Source organism: Conger conger, chromosome 9 (genome assembly GCF_963514075.1).
Source record: "Conger conger chromosome 9, fConCon1.1, whole genome shotgun sequence".
Taxonomy (NCBI): domain Eukaryota; kingdom Metazoa; phylum Chordata; class Actinopteri; order Anguilliformes; family Congridae; genus Conger; species Conger conger.
This window is the reverse complement of record NC_083768.1, coordinates 7455173-7479916: the sequence shown is the minus strand read 5'-3', so window position 1 is coordinate 7479916 and position 24744 is coordinate 7455173. Positions and strand designations below refer to the sequence as shown.

The window sequence follows — 24744 nt, the reverse complement described above, 5'->3', positions numbered from 1 at the left end:
TCCACTACATTTGAAATATGGAACTAAAAGTTACAGTAGCTGTATACTGTGCTTGGTGCCCTGTTGAACATATGGGACATTCTGAAATTCAGTCAGCTCCGGTAGATTTAAATAGGCTGTAAATACTCACTCTTTGAGCTGAGAATGGCATTACTCTCTAGACTTCATGTGACTTCATATGCAAATGCGTGCATTGAGATGAAAACATCTGAAATAGATCCACAGAGCTGAGTTTGTTTTAAAATTGAATGCCGTTTTACATTAAAAGCTGTAATGTGCTGATGTGCAATAGTAGCTTGTAATTTTGATGAAAAGTATTGTAGTGAGCGGCGCAGTTGATGGAGACTGAGACAGACTTGGCATTTCTTGAATCACTCCAGCGGAGCTTCATTTTATTGCTCTCGCCTTTAGAAAGGCGGTTGGGGCAGCTTCATCGCTTAACATCTTAATGCAGTAACAAACAGTACTAACACAGTGGAGCGCTGGATCTGTGAGAACGTATAGCACAAGCTAGGCTCTGATTGGAGCAACAAATGATTTACATTTCATATTTAATTTGATTTCGATTTGTTTGGATTCATTTGAGAGTTCATAAAAGCTCACAGACATGAAAAAATACTGTAATAGCAAAAAATTTTAAAAAACATTTAACACAACTGTTAAGATCAAATAATGGCTAACAATTACTACAATTACATTACATTACGTTACGTGGCATTTAGCAGACGCTCTTATCCAGAGCGACGTACAACAAAGTGCAAATCAAACACAAGAACAAGTGCAAAAGTGGACCTGAGAGGACAGTACAGTTCCGAGTCCTAGTGTAAACATACAGAAATTCAGAACCCTTGAAGAATACAATCAACTTTCAAACTAGCATACCACAGTTGGCAGCTAGAATACAACAATACAACAACAATACCTATACAAGTAACGATATCTATACATAAGTGCCATTACGGTCTAAGGCTAATCACGGTGATTGTGAGTTGGGGAGGGAAAGGTGTAGCCTGAAGAGATGGGTCTTCAGTCTGCACTTGAAGGAGGTCAGAGACTCTGCCGTTCTGACATCCACCGGGAGGTCATTCCACCACCGTGGCACCAGGACAGACAGCAGTCCTGAGCGTGAAGTGCAGGTGTGGCGAGGGGGAGGTGCCAGACGGTACGAAGTGGCAATCACTGCAAAGCTTGCACAAACCAATAATCAGAATCTGCGTCGGCATTTCCCTCCAAGCGGTGGGTTAAAAGATGGACTGTACGGCATTGCAAAGACTACTTACTGTATTTTATATTTTTTCACAAATTTTAGCTTGCAGTTTTACAAACCAGATAATGCGGCAGGGTGAGAGTTCTCATTTACTCAATTTTAATACAAATCTAATGTAATGTAATCTAATCTAACACACACACAGATACCAAATATCAGATTTACCCTCCCTCCTCAATCCTCATTTCTCTGAAAAAACAACAGAAATAAAGAACTTTAAACAAAGGACTGCATCCGAAATTCATACTAAGCAATACAATCTGCAGCAGTGTGGCTTTTCAGACCTCTTTTAACAAGGTGAGAGTGTGCTGCTCAGTAGTGTGCAGTAGGATGTGTGACCGAGTGTGTGAGTGTGTAACAGAGTGTGTGAGTGTGTGCGTGTGTGACTGAGTGTGTGAATGTGCAACAGAGTGTGTGAGTGTGTGAGTGTGTGAGTGTGCGACAGAGTGTGTGAGTGTGTGCGTGTGTGACTGAGTGTGTGAGTGTGCAACAGAGTGTGTGAGAGTGTGAGTGTGTGAGTGTGCGACAGAGTGTGTGAGTGTGCGACAGTGTGAGTGTGTGAGTGTGCAACAGAGTGTGTGAGTGTGTGCGTGTGTGACTGAGTGTGTGAGTGTGCAACAGAGTGTGTGAGTGTGTGAGTGTGTGAGTGTGTGACAGAGTGTGTGAGTGTGCGAGTATGTGGTAGAGTGTGTGAGTGTGCAACCGAGTGTGTGAGTGTGTGACAGAGTGTGTGAGTGTGTGACAGAGTGTGTGAGTGTGCGAGTGTGTGGTAGAGTGTGTGAGTGTGGTAGAATGTGTGTTAGAGTGTGTGAGCGTGTGTGGTAGAGTGTGTGAGTGTGTGGTAGAGTGTGTGAGTGTGCGACAGTGTGAGTGTGTGAGTGTGTGACAGAGTGTGTGAGTGTGCGAGTGTGTGGTAGAGTGTGTGAGTGTGGTAGAATGTGTGTTAGAGTGTGTGAGTGTGTGTGGTAGAGTGTGTGAGTGTGTGGTAGAGTGTGTCAGTATGGTAGAGTGTGAGTGCATGGTAGAGTGTGAGTGTGTGTTAGAGAGTGTGAGTGTGTGGTACAGTAGAGTGTGTGAGTACATGGTAGAGTGTGAGTGTGTGTTAGAGAGTGTGAGTGCATGGTAGGGTGTGAGTGGTAGAATGTGTTGTATTGTGAGTGTGTCAGATTGAAGCTCACTGCTGATGAGAAATATAAACACAGTGACCATGACTGACCTGCAGCACCTCTCTCTGACATTAACTGCGATGACAGCCGAAACCATGGCAACCAGACCCGTGGAGAACAGCACTGACTTTAGTGCACACGGTGAGAAGCCAGGAGATGGTGCTACAGGAAATAAACATTACACAGGACCCCACAGAGACAACTACCGTCACACACAAACACACATGCACTTACACAAAAACTTTTTGATGCAATACAGTAAATGGCGTATCTTATCACACATCTAATGGACGGAGCTACGAAATCACTTGTCGGGATTGGCCAATCCATTTTGGAGGATATAGCTTGTTAAAATATGAGTGGTTTTAGGAAATCAGCCTTCAAAGTTTGAGTGGTTGTCATGGTTTCCCACCTATAAGTGCCCTCGGTGTAAAAGCTGGCCCCTCAGCCACTGCTTTGGAGGGTCTGGAGACATTGGGGGTCTGTGGGTGTCAACCAGCTTTAGGCAGCGTTTTTGAATAATTATAAGCTTTATTCATATAGCACCTTTATATCGTCGAAAGAAATGTTTGGTTTGATCCCATTTAAATTAGTAGAGATAGAGTCCATGTTTTATGGCACACAAATGCACACGTCCTTCACTATTATGAACTGCAATTTTCATTCTAGGATATACGGATTTAACATAAATATGCAGAGAACGGACCAAATGCAAGGAGTGCAAGTTCATCTAATAATTTCTGCCGAGTACATGCTAATCACAGACTATGCTAATCAGAGAGTAATTGCTGACTGACCGCGAGGTTGGCAGGACTTGACTGTCACACTGCTGTTTTGGGAGCTGACGGGGTTCTTGGCTGTACAGGTGTAGATCTCTTCTGCCAGGGTGGGGGACACAGTCAGGGTAGTTTTGTTCTCTGTTCCGGGAATGTTGCCTCCATTTGTGGACCAGAACAGTGCCACCTGGTGGCTCCCAAACACACTGCAACTCAGGGTCACATTACAGCTGTCTGTGCTGTTATTGACCTGGGTGGTTACCTGCACTGAGACAATCCTCTCTGTGGAGAAAGGAAGCACCAGCATCAAATTAATATTACAATCAACAGACACAAATGGTGAAACACACCACTTCATTACAGGTCAGAGATCTACAGGCACATACTGAAACACACCACTTCATTACAGTTCAGGGATCTACAGACACACACATTGAGACACACCACTTCATTACAGGTCAGAGATCTACAGACACAAACACTGGGGGGCTCACCATAAACTTGCAGTTTATATGTCACTGGCTTCAGGGACCTGGATGATATTAAACCGCCAAAGACATATTCCCCAGAATCCTCTTCTCTCAGATTGCTGATGTTTAGAGCCCCAGTGTCATTATTCACGATCAATCGCCCTGTGAAGTTTGAGTCCATATGCTGGATTTCAAATGGTGAGTTTTCTGATTTTCTCACTAATGTGATGATATCATCACTATTCTTTTTCCAATTCATGTCACCAATTCCTTTGAGTAGTCGCTCCTCCTTCGTGGGAAGCAAAACAGACTTTCCAACGACTCCATTCACCTGCAGTGAATATCCGCAGACATTAAACACCTGCAGCACTGTGAATGAATACAACAGCAACACAACTGTTACGAGAACACAGTTACCAACACAACACATCCATCGTTCCAAAACTTAAAACACAACTAAATACTAAATAAGACCAGGGCTCAAATATTACTTGTTTTGGATTCAAATGCTTTTCTGAATTTGACTAAGCTTGCCTGGTGTATCGGAACTAATGAAATTATCCCAAAAGTTTAAACCTCACCCATCTGGTCCCCCTTGCAAATTCAAATTCACCATACAAGATCAATAGAGCACAAAAAGTATTTGAATCCAAAATAATTACAGTTTGAACCCTGGTCTACTATTAATACACAATTACTACAACAACACTTCCACTGTACAATTTATGACAAGAGAAGTACTACTCAAGTATGACTACTCAATAATAATTTCTACAACTGTTACCGCAACACAGCTTCCACTACAACACAATTACTAATATACAACTATTACAACACTACTACAATTTTTACTGCAATATAAGGACAACCACACAGGCGTTACTACACAACTAAAACACAAAAACGACTACAATTTAACCATGACTGGTATATGTGAATATAACAAAATATTTATAAGGTCAATTCCTTCCTAAACAAGCTAATGTCAAGTCCACACAAAGTCCTTTCAGCATTAGGGCGTCTAGCTGATGAATCCAAAACAATTCTCTTTTCACAACGCACGTTTTATACGTAGTCCCCCTCCATTTCAGAGCACCATAACATAACATCAAGAGAGAGCATTCGATATCAACCTGTGTATGTACAGTGCAGTCTGTAAGTATTTGGACAGTGGTACAATTTCTGTTCTTTTGGCTCTGTACTCCAGCACATTAGATTTGAAATTAAACTATGAACATGATGTCCATGAGCTGAAGCGTAACTGGGCGAGATAACCAAGACAACAATCCAAAACACAAAAGCAAGTCCACGTCCAGTTGACTGAAAACAATCAAAATTAAAGTTTTGGAGTGGTCTAGTCAAACTTAACTGGAATATAGATGCTGTGGCAGAACCTGAAAAGAGAAGTTCATGCTCAGAAACCTACCACTTTGACTAATTATATACAGAAATTTCACATTGATGTGAAAGACTAATATAATAATAATAATAATAATAATAATAATAATAATAATAATAATAATAAAATAATAATAATATATTCCCTCATATATTAGTAATCATCACCATCAAACCAATCATTTTCATACTCATTGTGGACGGGCACAGTGGCATCCAGGAAGAGACCACCCGCCAGGATAGAAAGGTTTCATCATATTTCATCATATATATTTTTTTTGTATTAGCTATTGTATTGTTGTACTCGGGGTATTCTAGCTGCCAACTGTGGTATGCTAGTTTGGAAGTTGATGTATTCTTCAAGGGTTCCGATTATATCTGTATGGTTACACTAGGACTCGGAACTGTACTGTCCTCTCAGGTCCACTTCGCACTTGTACTTGTGTTTGATCTACACTTCGTTGTACGTCGCTCTGGATAAGAGCGTCTGCTAAATGCCTTGTAATGTAATGTAATGTAATGTAATGTAATCATAGCTATAAATGTGATCACTCAGAATAGCTTTGCATTGATTTGAAATGACGCTTCCCTGCAAATGGGGAAGAAAAGTGGACCCAAAACCACGGTAGGAAACAATAACAACCAATCAGACCTGTACTGTTCTCTTGGTGGACCCCACAGTGCTGTGAAAAAGTGTTTGCCCCCTTCCTGATTTATTTATTTATTTATTTTTGTTTGTTTGTTTTTTTGCATGTTTGTCACACTTAAATGTTTCAGATCAAACAAATTTAAATATTAGTCAAAGACAACACAAGTAAAATGCAGTTTTTAAATGAAGGTTTTTATTATTAAAGGAGAAAATCCAAACCTACATGGCCCTGTGTGAAAAAGTGATTGCCCCCTAAACCTAATAACTGGTTGGGCCACCCTTAGCAGCAACAACTGCAATCAAGCGTTTGCGATGAGTCTCTTACAGCACTGTGGAGGAATTTTGGCCCACTCATCTTTGCAGAATTGTTGTAATTCAGCCGCATTGGAGGGTTTTCGAGCATGAACCGCCTTTTTAAGGTCATGCCACAGCATCTCAATAGGATTCAGGTCAGGACTTTGACTAGGCCACTCCAGTCTTCGTTTTGTTTTTCTTCAGCCATTCAGAGGTGGACTTGCTGGTGTGTTTTGGATCATTGTCCTGCTTCAGAACCCAAGTTTGTTTCAGCTTGAGGTCACAAACAGATGGCCGGACATTCTCCTTCAGGATTTTTTGGTAGACAGCAGAATTCATGGTTCCATTTATCACAGCAAGTCTTCCAGGTCCTGAAGCAGTAAAACAGCCCAAGACCACCACACTACCACCACCATATTTTACTGTTGGTATGATGTTCTTTTTCTGAAATGCGGTGTTACTTTTACGCCAGATGTAATGGGACACACACCTTCCAAAAAGTTCAGCTTTTGTCTCGTCAGACCACAGAGTATTTTCCCAAAAGTCTTGGGGATCATCAAGATGTTTTCTGGCAAAATTGAGATGAGCCTTAATGTTCTTTTTGCTCAGCAGTGGTTTTCGCCTTGGAACTCTGCCATGCAGGCCATTTTTGCCCAGTCTCTTTCTTATGGTGGAGTCATGAACACTGACCTTAACTGAGGCAAGTGAGGCCTGCAGTTCTTTGGATGTTGTTGTGGGGTCTTTTGTGACCTCTTGGATGAGTCGTCGCTGCGCTCTTGGGGTAATTTTGGTCGGCCGGCCACTCCTGGGAAGGTTCACCACTGTTCCATGTTTTCGCCATTTGTGGATAATGGCTCTCACTGTGGTTCGCTGGAGTCCCAAAGCTTTAGAAATGGCTTTATAACCTTTTCCAGACTGATAGATCTCAATTACTTTCTTTCTCATTTGTTCCTGAATTTCTTTAGATCTCAGCATGATGTATAGCTCTTGAGGATCATTTGGTCTACTTCACTTTGTCAGGCAGGTCCTATTTCAGTGATTTCTTGATTGAAAACAGGTGTGGCAGTAATCAGGCCTGGGTGTGGCTAGAGAAATTGAACTCAGGTTTGATAAACCACAGTTAAGTTATGTTTTAACAGGGGGGGCAATCACTTTTTCACACAGGGCCATGTAGGTTTGGATTTTTTTTCTCCCTTAATAATAAAAACCTTCATTTAAAAACTGCATTTTGTATTTACTTGTGTTGTCTTTGAATAATATTTAAATTTGTTTGATGATCTGAAACATTTAAGTGTGACAAACATGCAAAAAAATAAGAAATCAGGAAGGGGGCAAACACTTTTTCACACCACTGTATGAACTCATCAACTTCACGAGAATATAGTGATGGATGACTCAACTGACCTTCTCACTTTTTTCCTACATCTATGTAGACCAGTGACTGTGAGGAGGTGTATGCACGGCAACAACCCTATTACCGTAGTGTGCAAAAATGTGGGCACCCCTGGGTCTAAAAGCCTTTCACAATTAATATCTAAGCGAACAGAAGCCAACCTGACTTTTTTTTTCTTTCTTTTTTTTAAGTTTCAAAATAATAACAAAAAATGAAAAAGGCCTTGTGCAAAAGTTTGGGAACCCTGTCAGTTAGTAGTAACTCCTCCTCGGGCAACTAGGAAAGCTTGTAAACGCTTCCTGTAGCTAGTCTTTCAATTCTCACTTTCTGGCTGTGGTGGAAATCCACCATCTTCAGTCTGAAATCATTGCACAACCGTTTCCAGGAAGCCACGGTTGTTAGTAGCAGACAGAACAGCCACTGCAGTTGGATACTTTAGAAGGCATGGAGTTACTTCAGAATGAAAAGTTCAGCCCTGGAATCATACTCACCTGACTCACTGAAGCCCTAAAGAGTAAGTCACCTGGGTCTGGGCCTTAGTAATCATCTTTTTAAAAAGTAACAAAGTTGCGAAGTCTTAGGCACCTGTATAACATTCTGTACAGATAAGATTATTTCAAAAGTAATTCAATGTAAGGTCCTAAATAAATGTACTATACAGTTTACATTACATTTTAGCCATTTGGCAGAATAGTTAAAAACTGAATCAAATCAATATTTTTTGTGATCACCCAGTTCTGAAGCATTTGGCTGAATATGAGCAGATAATATTGCCCAAAACACTTCAGAATTCATCATGCTGCTTTTGTCAGCAGCCACATCATCAATAAATACAAGGGAACCAGTTCCATTGGCAGCCATACATGGCAGGCCAACTGTTGTGAAGGGGTTTTTCTTCACCAGGGAAAGAATTCTTCGGTCATCCACCACAGTTGTTTTCCGTGGTCTTCCAGGTCTTTTGGTGTTGCTGAGCTCACCAGTGCGTTCTTTCTTTTTAAGAATGTTCCAAACAGTTGAATTGGGGACACCTAACGTTTTTGCTATCTCTCTGATGGGTTTGTTTTGATTTTTCAGCCTAATGATGGCTTGCTTCACTGATAGTGACAGCTCTTTGGATCTCATATTGAGAGTTGACAGCAACAGATTCCAAATGCAAATAGCACACTTGAAATGAACTCTAGACCTTGTATCTGCTCCTTGTAAATGAGATAATGAGGGAATAACACACACCTGGCCATGGAAAAGCTGAGCAGCCAATTGTCCCATTACTTTTGGTCCCTTAAAAAGTGGAGGCACATATAGAAACTGTTGTAATTCCTACACCGTTCACCTGATTTGGATGTAAATACCCTCAAATTAAAGCTGAAAGTCTGCAGTTAAAGCATATCTTGTTCGTTTCATTTCAAATCCATTGTGGTGGTGTATAGAGCCAAAAAGAAGAGAATTGTGTCGATGTCCCAATATTTATGGACCTGACTGTACATACATACACACAGTTAAAAAATGATACACAAAGAAATCCTGCTTTAAAATTTTAAAACTCTGTACCATTACAAGTTCAGGTTTTCTTTCGATCACATACACACCTGGAATTCATGTTCAAGCTCTTGTATGAAAACTTTAGAAACCATTTCAAAGGCAACCATTTCACATATTTCGATCATTGTCAGATATAGAACATTTTCTTGATTAGATCATGTTTCAAAATCTGACAAAACCAGAGTACAACCATAAAAAGGGGAACAACCTGGCCAAGAACAGGTTGTTCAGGTAAAAGAGGAGGAAGGGACAGAGAACGAGAGAAAGGGAAAGAGGGAGAGATTGAGTCGGTCTCCGCACTTACCCAAAAGAGTTGCAAACAGGGAAGAGGACATGGTGCAAAATCAGCTTAGCAGAAATGACAGAGCTTCTTTATGGCCCACAACTGCTTCCTTCACTTCAACAATGTGTGTGTGTGTGTGTATGTGTGTGTGAGATACCTGGGCTTGTGTGTGAAGGAGCAGGTCTGAGTTTGTGCGTTTGTGTGTGTGTGTGTGTGTGTGTGTGTGTGTGTGTGTGAGGGTCACATTAACTCAGTCGGTCTGAGTTAATGTGTGTTTGTCTGCGTATGTGTGAACTGGTAGGTCTGAGTGTGTGTGTGTGTGTGTGTGTGTGTGCGTGTTTGTTTGTATTGTGTGAGCACTGGGTCTGTGGCTGTCTCTGTTCTTCGGAGTGCAGATGACGTTTGGTGGCTTTTGCAGAGCTGGGGCTTCACAGAGCTCAGCGGTCTGTGCGCTGGACGGACTGCAGACAAAGGGTTTACTTTAAAAATAAAATGAAAAAAAAAAAAAACCTGCAGAAAGCGGAAGTGCAACTTCCTGTCTCAGCGCCCAAAAGGCAAGCTGTCAACAGGTAATAATGGCTCTCGCACGCCGCGAGTGACACGCCGACTTCTCGGACCTCAAATCGGACATAGGGTGCAGTAACTCCAGAGCTGTCAAATCTAACGAAACACCTCACCCAGTGCACGTGTGACTATGGATCTCTGAAGTATCTGGATGAAGGGGCTCAGTAGTGCGTTCGTAGCGCTTGGCCAGCGCTTGGAATTAAAAGTTTTTTTAATTCATTTGTTTTGATCTGTGGCCAACATTCGCTGAAAAGCGATTGTAAATTAATGTAAACGATTTTGATGTACAAGACCGTTGATCCGATCCGCATCCGTGGTGGCGACATGGCTCAGGCAGTGAGAGCAGTCGTCTGGCTGTTGGAGGGTTGCCGGTTCGATCCCCCGGTTCGATCCCCTGCCCGGGCTGTGTCAAAGTGTCCCTGAGCAAGACACCTAACCCCCAAATGCTCCTGACGAGCTGGTCGGTGCCTTGCAAGGCAGCCAGTCACCGTCAGCGTCTGAGTGCGTGTATGAATGGGTGAATGAGAAGCATCAATTGTACAGCGCTTTGGATGAAGGCGCTATATAAATTCCAACCATTTACCATTTACCATTTACCGATGTTTTCCCCCGAGAGCATTGAGGTCGCCGTTTCTGTCATTGCCATGGAGCCCTGAAGGGGGCAGCAGCGAGACGCTCATGAAGAGAAGGATGGAGTGAGTGAGAGTGAGAGTGACGCACCCACACCGTGTCTAAAATATGAAATATATTTTCTTCTGAATTGCTGAGTAAAATAGTTCCAAACATTGTTTGGAGGAACAACATTATTTGATTAAAAAGTTGATTGGAGAGGGGAAAACGTATTAAAAAGTGTAGCAAATTATAGGATGCTCAGCTAAAATGATCTCAAATGTTTTAAAATGGCAACAAAACCCCGAAACATGCAGAAGAAAGCGAGCAACTACTGTTAAAATGGATCAAAGAATAATCAGAATGGAAAAGATTCAGCAATTTATCAGCTCCAGAAAGATCAAAGATGATCTACAATTACCTGTAAGTACTGTTACAGTCAGAAGACATTTGATTGAAGCTGAGCTATCAGCAAGAAGCCCCAGTAAAGCACCATTGTTGAAAAAGGGAAATGTGCAGAATCGGTTCAAATTTGCCAAGGAACATCGATTGGCCCAAAGAGAAATGGCGTAACATTCTGTGAACAGATGAGAGTAAAATTGTTATTTTCAGGTCTAGTGGTCAGACGACCCCCGGGTACTGAATTCAAGCCACAGTACACTGTGAAGACAGTGAAGCATGGTGGCACAAAAATCATGGTATGGGGATGTTTTTTATACTACTTCGTATTCCAAGGATCATGGATCAGTTTGAATACATTAAGGAAGCGAGGAGCATCTTAGTTCCGACAAAAATGATTGAGGTAACGGAGTGGCCAGCTCAATATCACAACCTCAACCCCATTGAAAACTGGGGTGACATTAAAAATGCCATTTCTGCAGCAAAACCCAAAAATTCACAGGAACTGTGGAATGTAGTTTGTTCATCCTGGGCTGAAATGCCTGTTTCTAGGTGCCAGAAGTTGCTTGACTCGATACAACACAGACGTGCAGCAGTCATCAAAAACAATGATAATGCAACTAAATATTAGTTCAGTAATTTCAGTTTATACAGTAATGTTTCAGTTTGAAGAGAAAAATGTTGACACTGACATTTTTTTGAACAGATTAATATTACTTATCTTTGCTTCCTGTAAAATAATAATACAGCCTTGATAACATTTGTTAATGCTTTGATTTGGAATTGAATGTGTAATCTTTCCACTGCACTGGAAATATGGAACTAAAAGTTACAGTAGCTGTGTACTGTGCTTGGTGCCCTGTTGAACATATGGGACATTCTGAAATTCAGTCAGCTCCGGTAGATTTAAATACGATGTAAATACTCACTCTTTGAGCTGAGAATGGCATTACTGTCTAAACTTCATGTGACTTCATATGCAAATGTGTGCATTGAGATGAAAACATCTGAAATAGATCCACAGAGCTGAGTTTGTTTTAAAATTGAATGCCGTTTTACATTAAAAGCTGTAATGTGCTGATGTGCAATAGTAGCTTGTAATTTTGATGAAAAGTATTGTAGTGAGCGGCGCAGTTGATGGAGACTGAGACAGACTTGGCATTTCTTGAATCACTCCAGCGGAGCTTCGTTTTGTTGCTCTTGCCTTTAGAAAGGCGGTTGGGGCAGCTTCATCGCTTAACATCTTAATACAGTAACAAACAGTACTAACAGAGTGGATCGCTGGATCTGTGAGAACGTATAGCACAAGCTAGGCTCTGATTGGGGCAACAAATGATTGATATTTCATATTTAATTTGATTACGATTTGTTTGGATTCATTTGAGAGTTCATAAAAGCTCACAGACATGAAAAACATACTGTAACAGCAAAAAAACATTGTAAGGAAAACTGTTAAGATCAAATAATGGCTAACAATTACTACAATTAATCACTGCAAAGCTTGCACAAACCAATAATCAGAATCTGTGTCGGCATTTCCCTCCCAGCGGTGGGTTAAAAGATGGACTGTACGGCATTGCAAGGACTACTTACTGTATTTTATATATTTTCACAAATTTTAGCTTGCACTTTTACAAACCAGATAATGTAGCAGGGTGAGAGTTCTCATTTACTCAATTTTAATACAAATCTAATGTAATGTAATCTAATCTAACACACACACACAGATGGCAAATATCAGATTCACCTTCCCTCCTCAGTCCTCATTTCTCTGAAACAACAACAGAAACAAAGAACTGAATTCAGAATTCATACTAAGCAATACACTCTGCAGCAGTGTGGCTTTTTAGACCTCTTTTAACAAGGTGAGAGTGTGCTGCTCAGTAGTGTGCAGTAGGATGTGCGACCGAGTGTGTGAGTGTGTGAGTGTGTGACAGAGTGTGTGAGTGTGTAACAGAGTGTGTGAGTGTGTAACAGAGAGTGTGAGTGTGCGACCGAGTGTGTGAGTGTGCGACAGAGTGTGTGAGTGTGTGGTAGAGTGTGTGTGGTAGAGTGTGTGAGCGTGCAACAGAGTGTGTGAGTGTGTAACAGAGTGTGTGAGTGTGTGAGTGTGCAACAGAGTGTGTGAGTGTGTAACAGAGTGTGTGAGTGTGCAACCGAGTGTGTGAGTGTGTGAGTGTGTAACAGAGTGTGTGAGTGTGTGAGTGTGTAACAGAGTGTGTGAGTGTGTGAGTGTGCAACAGAGTGTGTGAGTGTGTAACAGAGTGTGTGAGTGTGTGAGTGTGCAACAGAGTGTGTGAGCGTGCAACAGAGTGTGTGAGTGTGTGACAGAGTGTGTGAGTGTGCAACAGAATGTGTGAGTGTGCAACAGAGTGTGTGAGTGTGTGAGTGTGTAACAGAGTGTGTGAGTGTGTGAGTGTGTAACAGAGTGTGTGAGTGTGTGAGTGTGCAACAGAGTGTGCGAGTGTGTAACAGAGTGTGTGAGTGTGTGAGTGTGCAACAGAGTGTGTGAGCGTGCAACAGAGTGTGTGAGTGTGCAACAGAGTGTGTGAGTGTGTGAGTGTGTAACAGAGTGTGTGAGTGTGTGAGTGTGTAACAGAGTGTGTGAGTGTGTGAGTGTGTGAGTGTGTAACAGAGTGTCTGAGAGTGTGAGTGTGCAACAGAGTGTGTGAGTGTGTAACAGAGTGTGTGAGTGTGTGAGTGTGTGACAGAGTGTGTGAGTGTGCAACATAATGTGTGAGTGTGTAACAGAGTGTGTGAGTGTGTGAGTGTGTGACCGAGTGTGTGAGTGTGCAACAGAGTGTGTGAGCGTGCAACAGAGTGTGTGAGTGTGTGAGTGTGTGACAGAGTGTGTGAGTGTGCAACAGAGTGTGTGAGTGTGTGAGTGAGCGACAGAGTGTGTGAGTGTGTGAGTGTGCGACAGAGAGTGTGAGTGTGTGGTAGAGTGTGAGTGTGTGTGGTAGAGTGTGTGAGTGTGGTAGATTGTGTGGTAGAGTGTGAATGTGAGACAGAGTGTGAGAGTGTGTGACCGAGTGTGTGAGTGTGCAACAGAGTGTGTGAGTGTGTGAGTGTGTGAGTGTGCAACAGAGTGTGTGAGTGTGAGTGTGAGTGTGTAACAGAGTGTGTGAGTGTGCGACAGAGAGTGTGAGTGTTTGGTAGAGTATGTGAGTGTGTGGTAGAATGTGTGAGTGTGCAACAGAGTGTGTGAGCGTGTGACCGAGTGTGTGAGTGTGCGACAGAGAGTGTGAGTGTTTGGTAGAGTGTGTGAGTGTGTGGTAGAGTGTGTGAGTGTGCAACAGAGTGTGTGAGTGTGCAACAGAGTGTGAGTGTGGTAGAGTGTGTGTTAGAGAGTGTGAGTGTGTGGTAGAGAGTGTGAGTGTCGTAGAGTGTGAGCGTGTGGTAGAGTGTGTGGTAGAGAGTGTGAGTGTGGTAGAGTGTGAGCGTGTGGTAGAGTGTGTGTTAGAGAGTGTGAGTGTGTGCTAGAGAGTGTGAGTGTGGTAGAGAGTGTGAGTGTGTGGTAGTGTATGTGTTAGAGAGTGTGAGTGTGTGCTAGAGAGTGTGAGAGTGGTAGAGAGTGTGAGTGTGTGGTAGTGTATGTGTTAGAGAGTGTGAGTGTGGTAGAGTGTGTGTTAGAAAGTGTGAGTGTGTGGTAGAGTGTGTGGTAGAGAGTGTGAGTGTGGAAGAGTGTGAGTGTGTGGTAGAGTGTGTGTTAGAGAGTGTGAGTGTGTGGTAGAGAGTGTGGGTGTGTGGTAGAGAGTGTGAGTGTGCGGTAGAGAGTGTGAGTGTGTGTTAGAGAGTGTGAGTGTGTGGTAGAGTGTGTGAGTGTTTGTTAGAGAGTGTGAGTGTGTGTTAGAGAGTGTGAGTGTGTGTTAGAGAGTGTGAGTGTGTGGTAGAGAGTGTGAGTTTGTGGTAGAAAGTGTGAGTGTGGTAGAGTGTGAGTGTGTGGTAGAGTGTGTGGTAGAGAGTGTGAGTGTGTCAGAGAGTGTGGGTGTGTGGTAGAGTGTGTGTTAGAGAGTGTGAGTGTGTGGTAGAGAGTGTGAGTGTGTGTTAGAGAGTGTGAGTGTGTGGTAGAGTGTGTGTTAGAGATTGTGAGTGTGTGGTAGAGTGTGTGTTAGAGAGTGTGAGTGTGTGTTAGAGAGTGTGAGTGTGTGGTAGAGTGTGTGTTAGAGATTGTGAGTGTGTGGTAGAGTGTGTGTTAGAGAGTGTGAGTGTGTGTTAGAGAGTGTGAGTGTGTGGTAGAGTGTGTGTTAGAGATTGTGAGTGTGTGGTAGAGTGTGTGTTAGAGAGTGTGAGTGTGTGTTAGAGAGTGTGAGTGTGTTAGAGTGTGTGTTAGAGAGTGTGAGTGTGTGGTAGAGAGTGTGAGTGTCGTAGAGTGTGAGCGTGTGGTAGAGTGTGTGGTAGAGAGTGTGAGTGTGGTAGAGTGTGAGCGTGTGGTAGAGTGTGTGTTAGAGAGTGTGAGTGTGTGCTAGAGAGTGTGAGTGTGGTAGAGAGTGTGAGTGTGTGGTAGTGTATGTGTTAGAGAGTGTGAGTGTGTGCTAGAGAGTGTGAGAGTGGTAGAGAGTGTGAGTGTGTGGTAGTGTATGTGTTAGAGAGTGTGAGTGTGGTAGAGTGTGTGTTAGAAAGTGTGAGTGTGTGGTAGAGTGTGTGGTAGAGAGTGTGAGTGTGGAAGAGTGTGAGTGTGTGGTAGAGTGTGTGTTAGAGAGTGTGAGTGTGTGGTAGAGAGTGTGGGTGTGTGGTAGAGAGTGTGAGTGTGCGGTAGAGAGTGTGAGTGTGTGTTAGAGAGTGTGAGTGTGTGGTAGAGTGTGTGAGTGTTTGTTAGAGAGTGTGAGTGTGTTAGAGTGTGTGTTAGAGAGTGTGAGTGTGTGGTAGAGAGTGTGAGTGTCGTAGAGTGTGAGCGTGTGGTAGAGTGTGTGGTAGAGAGTGTGAGTGTGGTAGAGTGTGAGCGTGTGGTAGAGTGTGTGTTAGAGAGTGTGAGTGTGTGCTAGAGAGTGTGAGTGTGGTAGAGAGTGTGAGTGTGTGGTAGTGTATGTGTTAGAGAGTGTGAGTGTGTGCTAGAGAGTGTGAGAGTGGTAGAGAGTGTGAGTGTGTGGTAGTGTATGTGTTAGAGAGTGTGAGTGTGGTAGAGTGTGTGTTAGAAAGTGTGAGTGTGTGGTAGAGTGTGTGGTAGAGAGTGTGAGTGTGGAAGAGTGTGAGTGTGTGGTAGAGTGTGTGTTAGAGAGTGTGAGTGTGTGGTAGAGAGTGTGGGTGTGTGGTAGAGAGTGTGAGTGTGCGGTAGAGAGTGTGAGTGTGTGTTAGAGAGTGTGAGTGTGTGGTAGAGTGTGTGAGTGTTTGTTAGAGAGTGTGAGTGTGTGTTAGAGAGTGTGAGTGTGTGTTAGAGAGTGTGAGTGTGTGGTAGAGAGTGTGAGTTTGTGGTAGAAAGTGTGAGTGTGGTAGAGTGTGAGTGTGTGGTAGAGTGTGTGGTAGAGAGTGTGAGTGTGTCAGAGAGTGTGGGTGTGTGGTAGAGTGTGTGTTAGAGAGTGTGAGTGTGTGGTAGAGAGTGTGAGTGTGTGTTAGAGAGTGTGAGTGTGTGGTAGAGTGTGTGTTAGAGATTGTGAGTGTGTGGTAGAGTGTGTGTTAGAGAGTGTGAGTGTGTGTTAGAGAGTGTGAGTGTGTGGTAGAGTGTGTGTTAGAGATTGTGAGTGTGTGGTAGAGTGTGTGTTAGAGAGTGTGAGTGTGTGTTAGAGAGTGTGAGTGTGTGGTAGAGTGTGTGTTAGAGATTGTGAGTGTGTGGTAGAGTGTGTGTTAGAGAGTGTGAGTGTGTGTTAGAGAGTGTGAGTGTGTGGTAGAGAGTGTGAGTGTGTGCTAGAGTGTGTGAGTGTGTAACAGAGTGTGTGAGTGTGTAACAGAGTGTGCAACAGAGTGTGTGAGCGTGCAACAGAGTGTGTGAGTGTGCAACAGAATGTGTGAGTGTGTAACAGAGTGTGCAACAGAGTGTGTGAGTGTGTGACAGAGTGTGTGAGTGTGCAACAGAGTGTGTGAGTGTGCAACAGAATGTGTGAGTGTGTAACAGAATGTGTGAGTGTGTGAGTGTGCAACAGAGTGTGTGAGTGTGCAACAGAATGTGTGAGTGTGTGAGTGTGTGACAGAGTGTGTGAGTGTGTGAGTGTGCAACAGAGTGTGTGAGTGTGCAACAGAGTGTGAGTGTATAACAGAGTGTGTGAGTGTGCGACAGAGAGTGTGAGTGTTTGGTAGAGTGTGTGAGTATGTGGTAGAGTGTGTGAGTGTGCAACAGAGTGTGTGAGCTTGTGACCGAGTGTGTGAGTGGGCGACAGAGAGTGTGAGTGTTTGGTAGAGTGTGTGAGTGTGTGGTAGAGTGTGTGAGTGTGCAACAGAGTGTGTGAGTGTGCGACAGAGAGTGTGAGTGTTTGGTAGAGTGTGTGAGTGTGTGACAGAGAGTGTGAGTGTGCAACAGAGAGTGTGAGTGTGGTAGAGTGTGAGTGTGGTAGTGTGTGTATTCGAGAGTGTGAGTGTGGTAGAGAGTGTGAGTGTGGTGGAGTGTGAGTGTGTGGTAGAGTGTGTGAGTGTGTGGTAGTGTGTGTGTTAGAGAGTGTGAGTGTGTGCTAGAGAGTGTGAGTGTGGTAGAGAGTATGAGTGTGTGGTAGTGTGTGTGTTAGAGAGTGTGAGTGTGGTAGTGTGTGTGTTAGAAAGTGTGAGTGTGTGGTAGAGTGTGTGGTAGAGAGTGTGGTAGAGTGTGTGTTAGAGAGTGTGAGTGTGTGGTAGAGAGTGTGAGTGTGTGGTTGAGAGTGTGAGTGTGGTAGAGAGTATGAGTGTGTGGTAGTGTGTGTGTTAGAGAGTGTGAGTGTGGTAGTGTGCGTGTTAGAAACTGTGAGTGTGTGGTAGAGTGTGTGAGTGTAAAACAGGGTGTGTGATTGTGTAACAGAGTGTGTGAGTGTGTGAGTGTGCAACAGAGTGTGTGAGCGTGCAACAGAGTGTGTGAGTGTGTGACAGAGTGTGTGAGTGTGCAACAGAATGTGTGAGTGTGTAACAGAGTGTGTGAGTGTGTGAGTGTGTGACCGAGTGTGTGAGTGTGCAACAGAGTGTGTGAGCGTGCAACAGAGTGTGTGAGTGTGTGAGTGTGTGACCGAGTGCGTGAGTGTGCAACAGAGTGTGTGAGTGTGTGAGTGTGCGACAGAGTGTGTGAGCGTGTGACCGAGTGTGTGAGTGTGTGACAGAGAGTGTGAGTGTTTGGTAGAGTGTGTGAGTGTGTGGTAGAGTGTGTGAGTGTGCAACATAGTGTGTGAGTGTGCAACAGAGTGTGAGTGTGGTAGTGTGTGTGTTAGAGAGTGTGAGTGTGTGGTAGAGTGTGAGTGTGTGGTAGAGTGTGTGTTAGAGAGTGTGAGTGTGTGGTAGTGTGTGTGTTAGAGAGGGTGAGTGTGTGCTAGAGAGTGTGAGTGTGGTAGAGAGTGTGAGTGTGTGGTAGAGTGTGTGGTAGAGAGTGTGAGTGTGGTAGAGTGTGAGTGTGTGGTAGAGTGTGTGTTAGAGAGTGTGAGTGTGTGGTAGAGAGTGTGGGTGTGTGGTAGAGAGTGTGAGTGTGTGGTAGAGAGTGTGAGTGTGTGTTAGAGAGTGTGAGTGTGTGGTAGAGTGTGTGAGTGTTTGGTAGAGAGTGTGAGTGTGTAGAGAGTATGAGTGTGTGGTAGAGATTGTGGGTGTGTGGTAGAGAGTGTGAGTGTGTGGTACAGTGTGTGTTAGAGAGTGTGAGTGTGTGTTAGAGAGTGTGAGTGTGTGTTAGAGAGTGTGAGTGTGTGGTAGAGTGTGTGAGTGTTTGGTAGAGAGTGTGAGTGTGTAGAGAGTATGAGTGTGTGGTAGAGATTGTGGGTGTGTGGTAGAGAGTGTGAGTGTGTGGTAGAGTGTGTGTTAGAGAGTGTGAGTGTGTGGTAGAGTGTGTGAGTGTGTGGTAGAGAGTGTGAGTGTGTGTTAGAGAGTGTGCGTGTGTGGTAGAGAGTGTGAGTGTGTGTTACAGAGTGTGAGTGTGTGGTAGAGTGAGTGTTAGAGAGTGTGAGAGTGTGGTAGAGAGTGTGAGTGTGTGTTAGAGAGTGTGAGTGTGTGGTAGAGTGTGTGAGTGTTTGCTAGAGAGTGTGAGTGTGTGGTAGAGAGTGTGAGTGTGTGGTAGAGAGTGTGAGTGTGTGGTAGAGAGTGTGAGTGTGTGACCGAGTTTATGAGTGTGCAACAGAGTGTGTGAGCGTGCAACAGAGTGTGTGAGTGTGTGAGTGTGTGACCGAGTGCGTGAGTGTGCAACAGAGTGTGTGAGTGTGTGAGTGTGCGACAGAGTGTGTGAGCGTGTGACCGAGTGTGTGAGTGTGTGACAGAGAGTGTGAGTGTTTGGTAGAGTGTGTGAGTGTGTGGTAGAGTGTGTGAGTGTGCAACAGAGTGTGTGAGTGTGCAACAGAGTGTGAGTGTGGTAGTGTGTGTGTTAGAGAGTGTGAGTGTGTGGTAGAGTGTGAGTGTGTGGTAGAGTGTGTGTTAGAGAGTGTGAGTGTGTGGTAGTGTGTGTGTTAGAGAGTGTGAGTGTGTGCTAGAGAGTGTGAGTGTGTGCTAGAGAGTGTGAGTGTGGTAGAGAGTGTGAGTGTTTGGTGAGTGTGTGGTAGAGAGCGTGAGTGTGTGTTAGAGAGTGTGAGTGTGTGGTAGAGTGTGTGTGAGTGTTTGGTAGAGAGTGTGAGTGTGTGTTAGAGAGTGTGAATGTGTGTTAGAGAGTGTGAGTTTGTGGTAGAGAGTGTGAGTGTGGTAGAGTGTGAGTGTGTGGTAGAGTGTGTGTTAGAGAGTGTGAGTGTGTGGTAGAGAGTGTGAGTGTGTGTTAGAGAGTGTGAGTGTGTGGTTGAGTGTGTGAGTGTGTGGTAGAGAGTGTGAGTGTGCGTTAGAGTGTGTGAGCGTGTAACAGAGTGTGTGACAGTGTGGTAGAGTGTGTGAGTGTTTGGTAGAGAGTGTGAGTGTGTGGTAGAGAGTGTGAGTGTGTGTTAGAGAGTGTGAGTGTGTGGTAGAGTGTGTGTTAGAGAGTTTGAATGTGTGGTAGAGTGTGTGTTAGAGAGTGTGAGTGTGTGGTAGAGAGTGTGAGTGTGCGTTAGAGTGTGTGAGTGTGTAACAGAGTGTGTGACAGTGTGGTAGAGTGTGTGAGTGTTTGGTAGAGAGTGTGAGTGTGTGGTAGAGAGTGTGAGTGTGTGTTAGAGAGTGTGAGTGTGTGTTAGAGAGTGTGAGTGTGTGGTAGAGAGTGTAAGTGTGTGGTAGAGTGTGAGTGTGGTAGAGTGTGAGTGTGTTGTAGAGATTGTGGGTGTGTGGTAGAGAGCGTGAGTGTGTGGTAGAGAGTGTGAGTGTGTGTTAGAGAGTGTGAGTGTGTGGTACAGTAGAGTGTGTGAGTACATGGTTAGAGTGTGAGTGTGTGTTAGAGAGTTTGAGTGTGTGGTTGAGTGTGTGAGTGTGTGGTAGAAAGTGTGAGTGTGTGTTACAGAGTGTGAGTGTGTGGTAGAGAGTGTGAGTGTGCGTTAGAGTGTGTGAGTGTGTAACCGAGTGTGTGACAGTGTGGTAGAGTGTGTGAGTGTTTGGTAGAGAGTGTGAGTGTTTGGTAGAGAGTATGAGTGTGTGTAACAGAGTGTGAGTGTGTGGTAGAGAGTGTGAGTGTGCGTTAGAGTGTGTGAGTGTGTAACCGAGTGTGTGACAGTGTGGTAGAGTGTGTGAATGTTTGGTAGAGAGTGTGAGTGTTTGGTAGAGAGTATGAGTGTGTGTTAGAGAGTGTGAGTGTGTTTTACAGAGTGTGAGTGTGTGTTAGAGAGGGTGAGTGTGTGGTAGAGAGTGTGAGTGTATGAGAGTGTGAGTGTGGTAGAGTGTGTGTTAGAGAGTGTGTGTTAGAGAGTGTGAGTGTGTGGTAGAGATTGTGGGTGTGTGGTAGAGAGTGTGAGTGTGTGGTAGAGTGTGTGTTAGAGAGTGTGAGTGTGTGGTAGAGAGTGTGAGTGTGTGTTTGAGAGTGTGAGTGTGTGGTAGAGTGTGAGTGTGGTAGAGTGTGAGTGTGTGGTAGAGTGTGTGTTAGAGAGTGTGAGTGTGTGGTAGAGAGTGTGAGTGTGTGGTAGAGTGAGTGTTAGAGAGTGTGAGAGTGTGGTAGAGAGTGTGAGTGTGTGTTAGAGAGTGTGAGTGTGTGGTAGAGTGTGTGAGTGTTTGCTAGAGAGTGTGAGTGTGTGGTAGAGAGTGTGAGTGTGTGTTAGAGAGTGGGAGTGTGTGGTAGAGAGTGTGAGTGTGTGGTAGAGAGTGTGAGTGTGTGACAGAGTGTGTGAGTGTGCAACAGAATGTGTGAGTGTGTAACAGAGTGTGTGAGTGTGTGAGTGTGTGACCGAGTGTGTGAGTGTGCAACAGAGTGTGTGAGCGTGCAACAGAGTGTGTGAGTGTGTGAGTGTGTGACCGAGTGCGTGAGTGTGCAACAGAGTGTGTGAGTGTGTGAGTGTGCGACAGAGTGTGTGAGCGTGTGACCGAGTGTGTGAGTGTGTGACAGAGAGTGTGAGTGTTTGGTAGAGTGTGTGAGTGTGTGGTAGAGTGTGTGAGTGTGCAACAGAGTGTGTGAGTGTGCAACAGAGTGTGAGTGTGGTAGTGTGTGTGTTAGAGAATGTGAGTGTGTGGTAGAGTGTGAGTGTGTGGTAGAGTGTGTGTTAGAGAGTGTGAGTGTGTGGTAGTGTGTGTGTTAGAGAGTGTGAGTGTGTGATAGAGAGTGTGAGTGTGTGCTAGAGAGTGTGAGTGTTGTAGAGAGTGTGAGTGTGTGGTAGAGTGTGTGGTAGAGAGTGTGAGTGTGGTAGAGTGTGAGTGTGTGGTACAGTGTGTGGTAGAGAGTGTGAGTGTGTGGTAGAGAGTGTGGGTGTGTGGTAGAGAGTGTGAGTGTGTGGTAGAGAGTGTGAGTGTGTGTTAGAGAGTGTGAGTGTGTGGTAGAGTGTGTGAGTGTTTGGTAGAGAGTGTGAGTGTGTGTTAGAGAGTGTGAGTGTGTGTTAGAGAGTGTGAGTGTGTGTTAGAGAGTGTGAGTTTGTGGAAGAGAGTGTGAGTGTGGTAGAGTGTGAGTGTGTGGTAGAGTGTGTGGTAGAGAGTGTGAGTGTGTGTCAGAGAGTGTGAGTGTGTGGTAGAGTGTGTGTTAGAGAGTGTGAGTGTGTGGTAGAGAGTGTGAGTGTGTGTTAGAGAGTGTGAGTGTGTGGTTGAGTGTGTGAGTGTGTGTTAGAGAGTGTGAGTGTGTGTTAGAGAGTGTGAGTGTGTGGTAGAGAGTGTGAATGTGTGCTAGAGAGTGTGAGTGTGTGTTAGAGAGTGTGAGTGTGTGGTAGAGAGTGTGAGTGTGTGGTAGAGTATGAGTGTGGTAGAGTGTGAGTGTGTGGTAGAGTGTGTGTTAGAGAGTGTGAGTGTGTGGTAGAGATTGTGGGTGTGTGGTAGAGAGTGTGAGTGTGTGGTAGAGAGTGTGAGTGTGTGTTAGAGAGTGTGAGTGTGTGTTAGAGAGTGTGAGTGTGTGGTACAGTAGAGTGTGTGAGTACATGGTAGAGTGTGAGTGTGTGTTAGACAGTGTGAGTGTGTAGTTGAGTGTGTGAGTGTGTGGTAGAGAGTGTGAGTGTGTGTTAGAGAGTGGGAGTGTGTGGTAGAGAGTGTTAGTGTGCGTTAGAGTGTGTGAGTGTGTAACCGAGTGTGTGACAGTGTGGTAGAGTGTGTGAGTGTTTGGTAGAGAGTGTGAGTGCGTGGTAGAGAGTATGAGTGTGTGTTAGAGAGTGTGAGTGTGTGGTAGAGAGTGTGAGTGTGTGTTAGAGAGTGTGAGTGTGTGTTAGAGAGTGTGAGTGTGTGGTAGAGATTGAGTGTGGTAGAGTGTGAGAGTGTGGTAGAGTGTGTGTTAGAGAGTGTGAGTGTGTGGTAGAGATTGTGGGTGTGTGGTAGAGAGTGTGAGTGTGTGGTAGAGTGTGTGTTAGAGAGTGTGAGTGTGTGTTAGAGAGTGTGAGTGTGTGGTAGAGTGTGTGAGTGTGTGGTAGAGAGTGTGAGTGTGTGTTTGAGAGTTAGTGTGTGTGGTAGAGAGTGTGAGTGTGTGTTACAGAGTGTGAGTGTGTGGTTGAGTGTGTGTTAGAGAGTGTGAGTGTGTGGTAGAGAGTGTGAGTGTGTGGTAGAGTGAGTGTTAGAGAGTGTGAGAGTGTGGTAGAGAGTGTGAGTGTGTGTTAGAGAGTGTGAGTGTGTGGTAGAGTGTGTGAGTGTTTGCTAGAGAGTGTGAGTGTGTGGTAGAGAGTGTGAGTGTGTGTTAGAGAGTGTGAGTGTGTGGTAGAGAGTGTGAGTGTTTGCTAGAGAGTGTGAGTGTGTGGTAGAGAGTGTGAGTGTGTGTTAGAGAGTGTGAGTGTGTGGTAGAGAGTGTGAGTGTGTGGTAGAGAGTGTGAGTGTGGTAGAGTGTGAGTGTGTGGTAGAGTGTGTGTTAGAGAGTGTGAGTGTGTGTTAGAGAGTGTGAGTGTGTGGTAGAGTGTGTGAGTGTTTGCTAGAGAGTGTGAGTGTGTGGTAGAGAGTGTGAGTGTGTGGTAGAGAGTGTGAGTGTGGTAGAGTGTGAGTGTGTGGTAGAGTGTGTGTTAGAGAGTGTGAGTGTGTGGTAGAGAGTGTGAGTGTGTGTTAGAGAGTGTGAGTTTGTGGAAGAGAGTGTGAGTGTGTGGTAGAGTGTGTGTTAGAGAGTGTGAGTGTGTGGTAGAGAGTGTGAGTGTGTGTTAGAGAGTGTGAGTGTGTGGTTGAGTGTGTGAGTGTGTGTTAGAGAGTGTGAGTGTGTGTTAGAGAGTGTGAGTGTGTGGTAGAGAGTGTGAATGTGTGCTAGAGAGTGTGAGTGTGTGTTAGAGAGTGTGAGTGTGTGGTAGAGAGTGTGAGTGTGTGGTAGAGTATGAGTGTGGTAGAGTGTGAGTGTGTGGTAGAGTGTGTGTCAGAGAGTGTGAGTGTGTGGTAGAGATTGTGGGTGTGTGGTAGAGAGTGTGAGTGTGTGGTAGAGAGTGTGAGTGTGTGTTAGAGAGTGTGAGTGTGTGTTAGAGAGTGTGAGTGTGTGGTACAGTAGAGTGTGTGAGTACATGGTAGAGTGTGAGTGTGTGTTAGAGAGTGTGAGTGTGTAGTTGAGTGTGTGAGTGTGTGGTAGAGAGTGTGAGTGTGTGTTAGAGAGTGGGAGTGTGTGGTAGAGAGTGTTAGTGTGCGTTAGAGTGTGTGAGTGTGTAACCGAGTGTGTGACAGTGTGGTAGAGTGTGTGAGTGTTTGGTAGAGAGTGTGAGTGCGTGGTAGAGAGTATGAGTGTGTGTTAGAGAGTGTGAGTGTGTGGTAGAGAGTGTGAGTGTGTGTTAGAGAGTGTGAGTGTGTGTTAGAGAGTGTGAGTGTGTGGTAGAGATTGAGTGTGGTAGAGTGTGAGAGTGTGGTAGAGTGTGTGTTAGAGAGTGTGAGTGTGTGGTAGAGATTGTGGGTGTGTGGTAGAGAGTGTGAGTGTGTGGTAGAGTGTGTGTTAGAGAGTGTGAGTGTGTGTTAGAGAGTGTGAGTGTGTGGTAGAGTGTGTGAGTGTGTGGTAGAGAGTGTGAGTGTGTGTTTGAGAGTTAGTGTGTGTGGTAGAGAGTGTGAGTGTGTGTTACAGAGTGTGAGTGTGTGGTTGAGTGTGTGTTAGAGAGTGTGAGTGTGTGGTAGAGAGTGTGAGTGTGTGGTAGAGTGAGTGTTAGAGAGTGTGAGAGTGTGGTAGAGAGTGTGAGTGTGTGTTAGAGAGTGTGAGTGTGTGGTAGAGTGTGTGAGTGTTTGCTAGAGAGTGTGAGTGTGTGGTAGAGAGTGTGAGTGTGTGTTAGAGAGTGTGAGTGTGTGGTAGAGAGTGTGAGTGTGTGGTAGAGAGTGTGAGTGTGGTAGAGAGTGAGTGTGTGGTAGAGTGTGTGTTAGAGAGTGTGAGTGTGTGTTAGAGAGTGTGAGTGTGTGTTAGA

The 24744-nt window shown here is 44.6% G+C and overlaps 1 protein-coding gene across 5 annotated transcripts in view; it reads right to left on the bottom strand.

Annotated features, from left to right (window-relative positions):
* Nucleotides 1–482: 482 nt before the first annotated feature.
* Nucleotides 483–24744, bottom strand: part of LOC133136224 (SLAM family member 5-like) — a 78263-nt gene continuing 54001 nt past the window's right edge. Inside the window, exons 1-5 of one of the 5 annotated variants that reach the window (XM_061253533.1) lie at nt 9257–9694; nt 3704–4048; nt 3231–3491; nt 2484–2595; nt 483–1456 (exon numbers count right to left, since the gene is read on the bottom strand). In XM_061253533.1, coding sequence (XP_061109517.1) covers nt 1429–1456; nt 2484–2595; nt 3231–3491; nt 3704–4048; nt 9257–9287 — 777 coding nt within the window. In that variant the 5' untranslated portion in view covers nt 9288–9694 and the 3' untranslated portion in view covers nt 483–1428. Of the gene's footprint in view, nt 1457–2483; nt 2596–3230; nt 3492–3703; nt 4049–9256; nt 9695–24744 lie in introns of those variants that run through there. The other 4 variants (XM_061253528.1, XM_061253530.1, XM_061253532.1 and 1 more) reach the window with 4 other exon arrangements.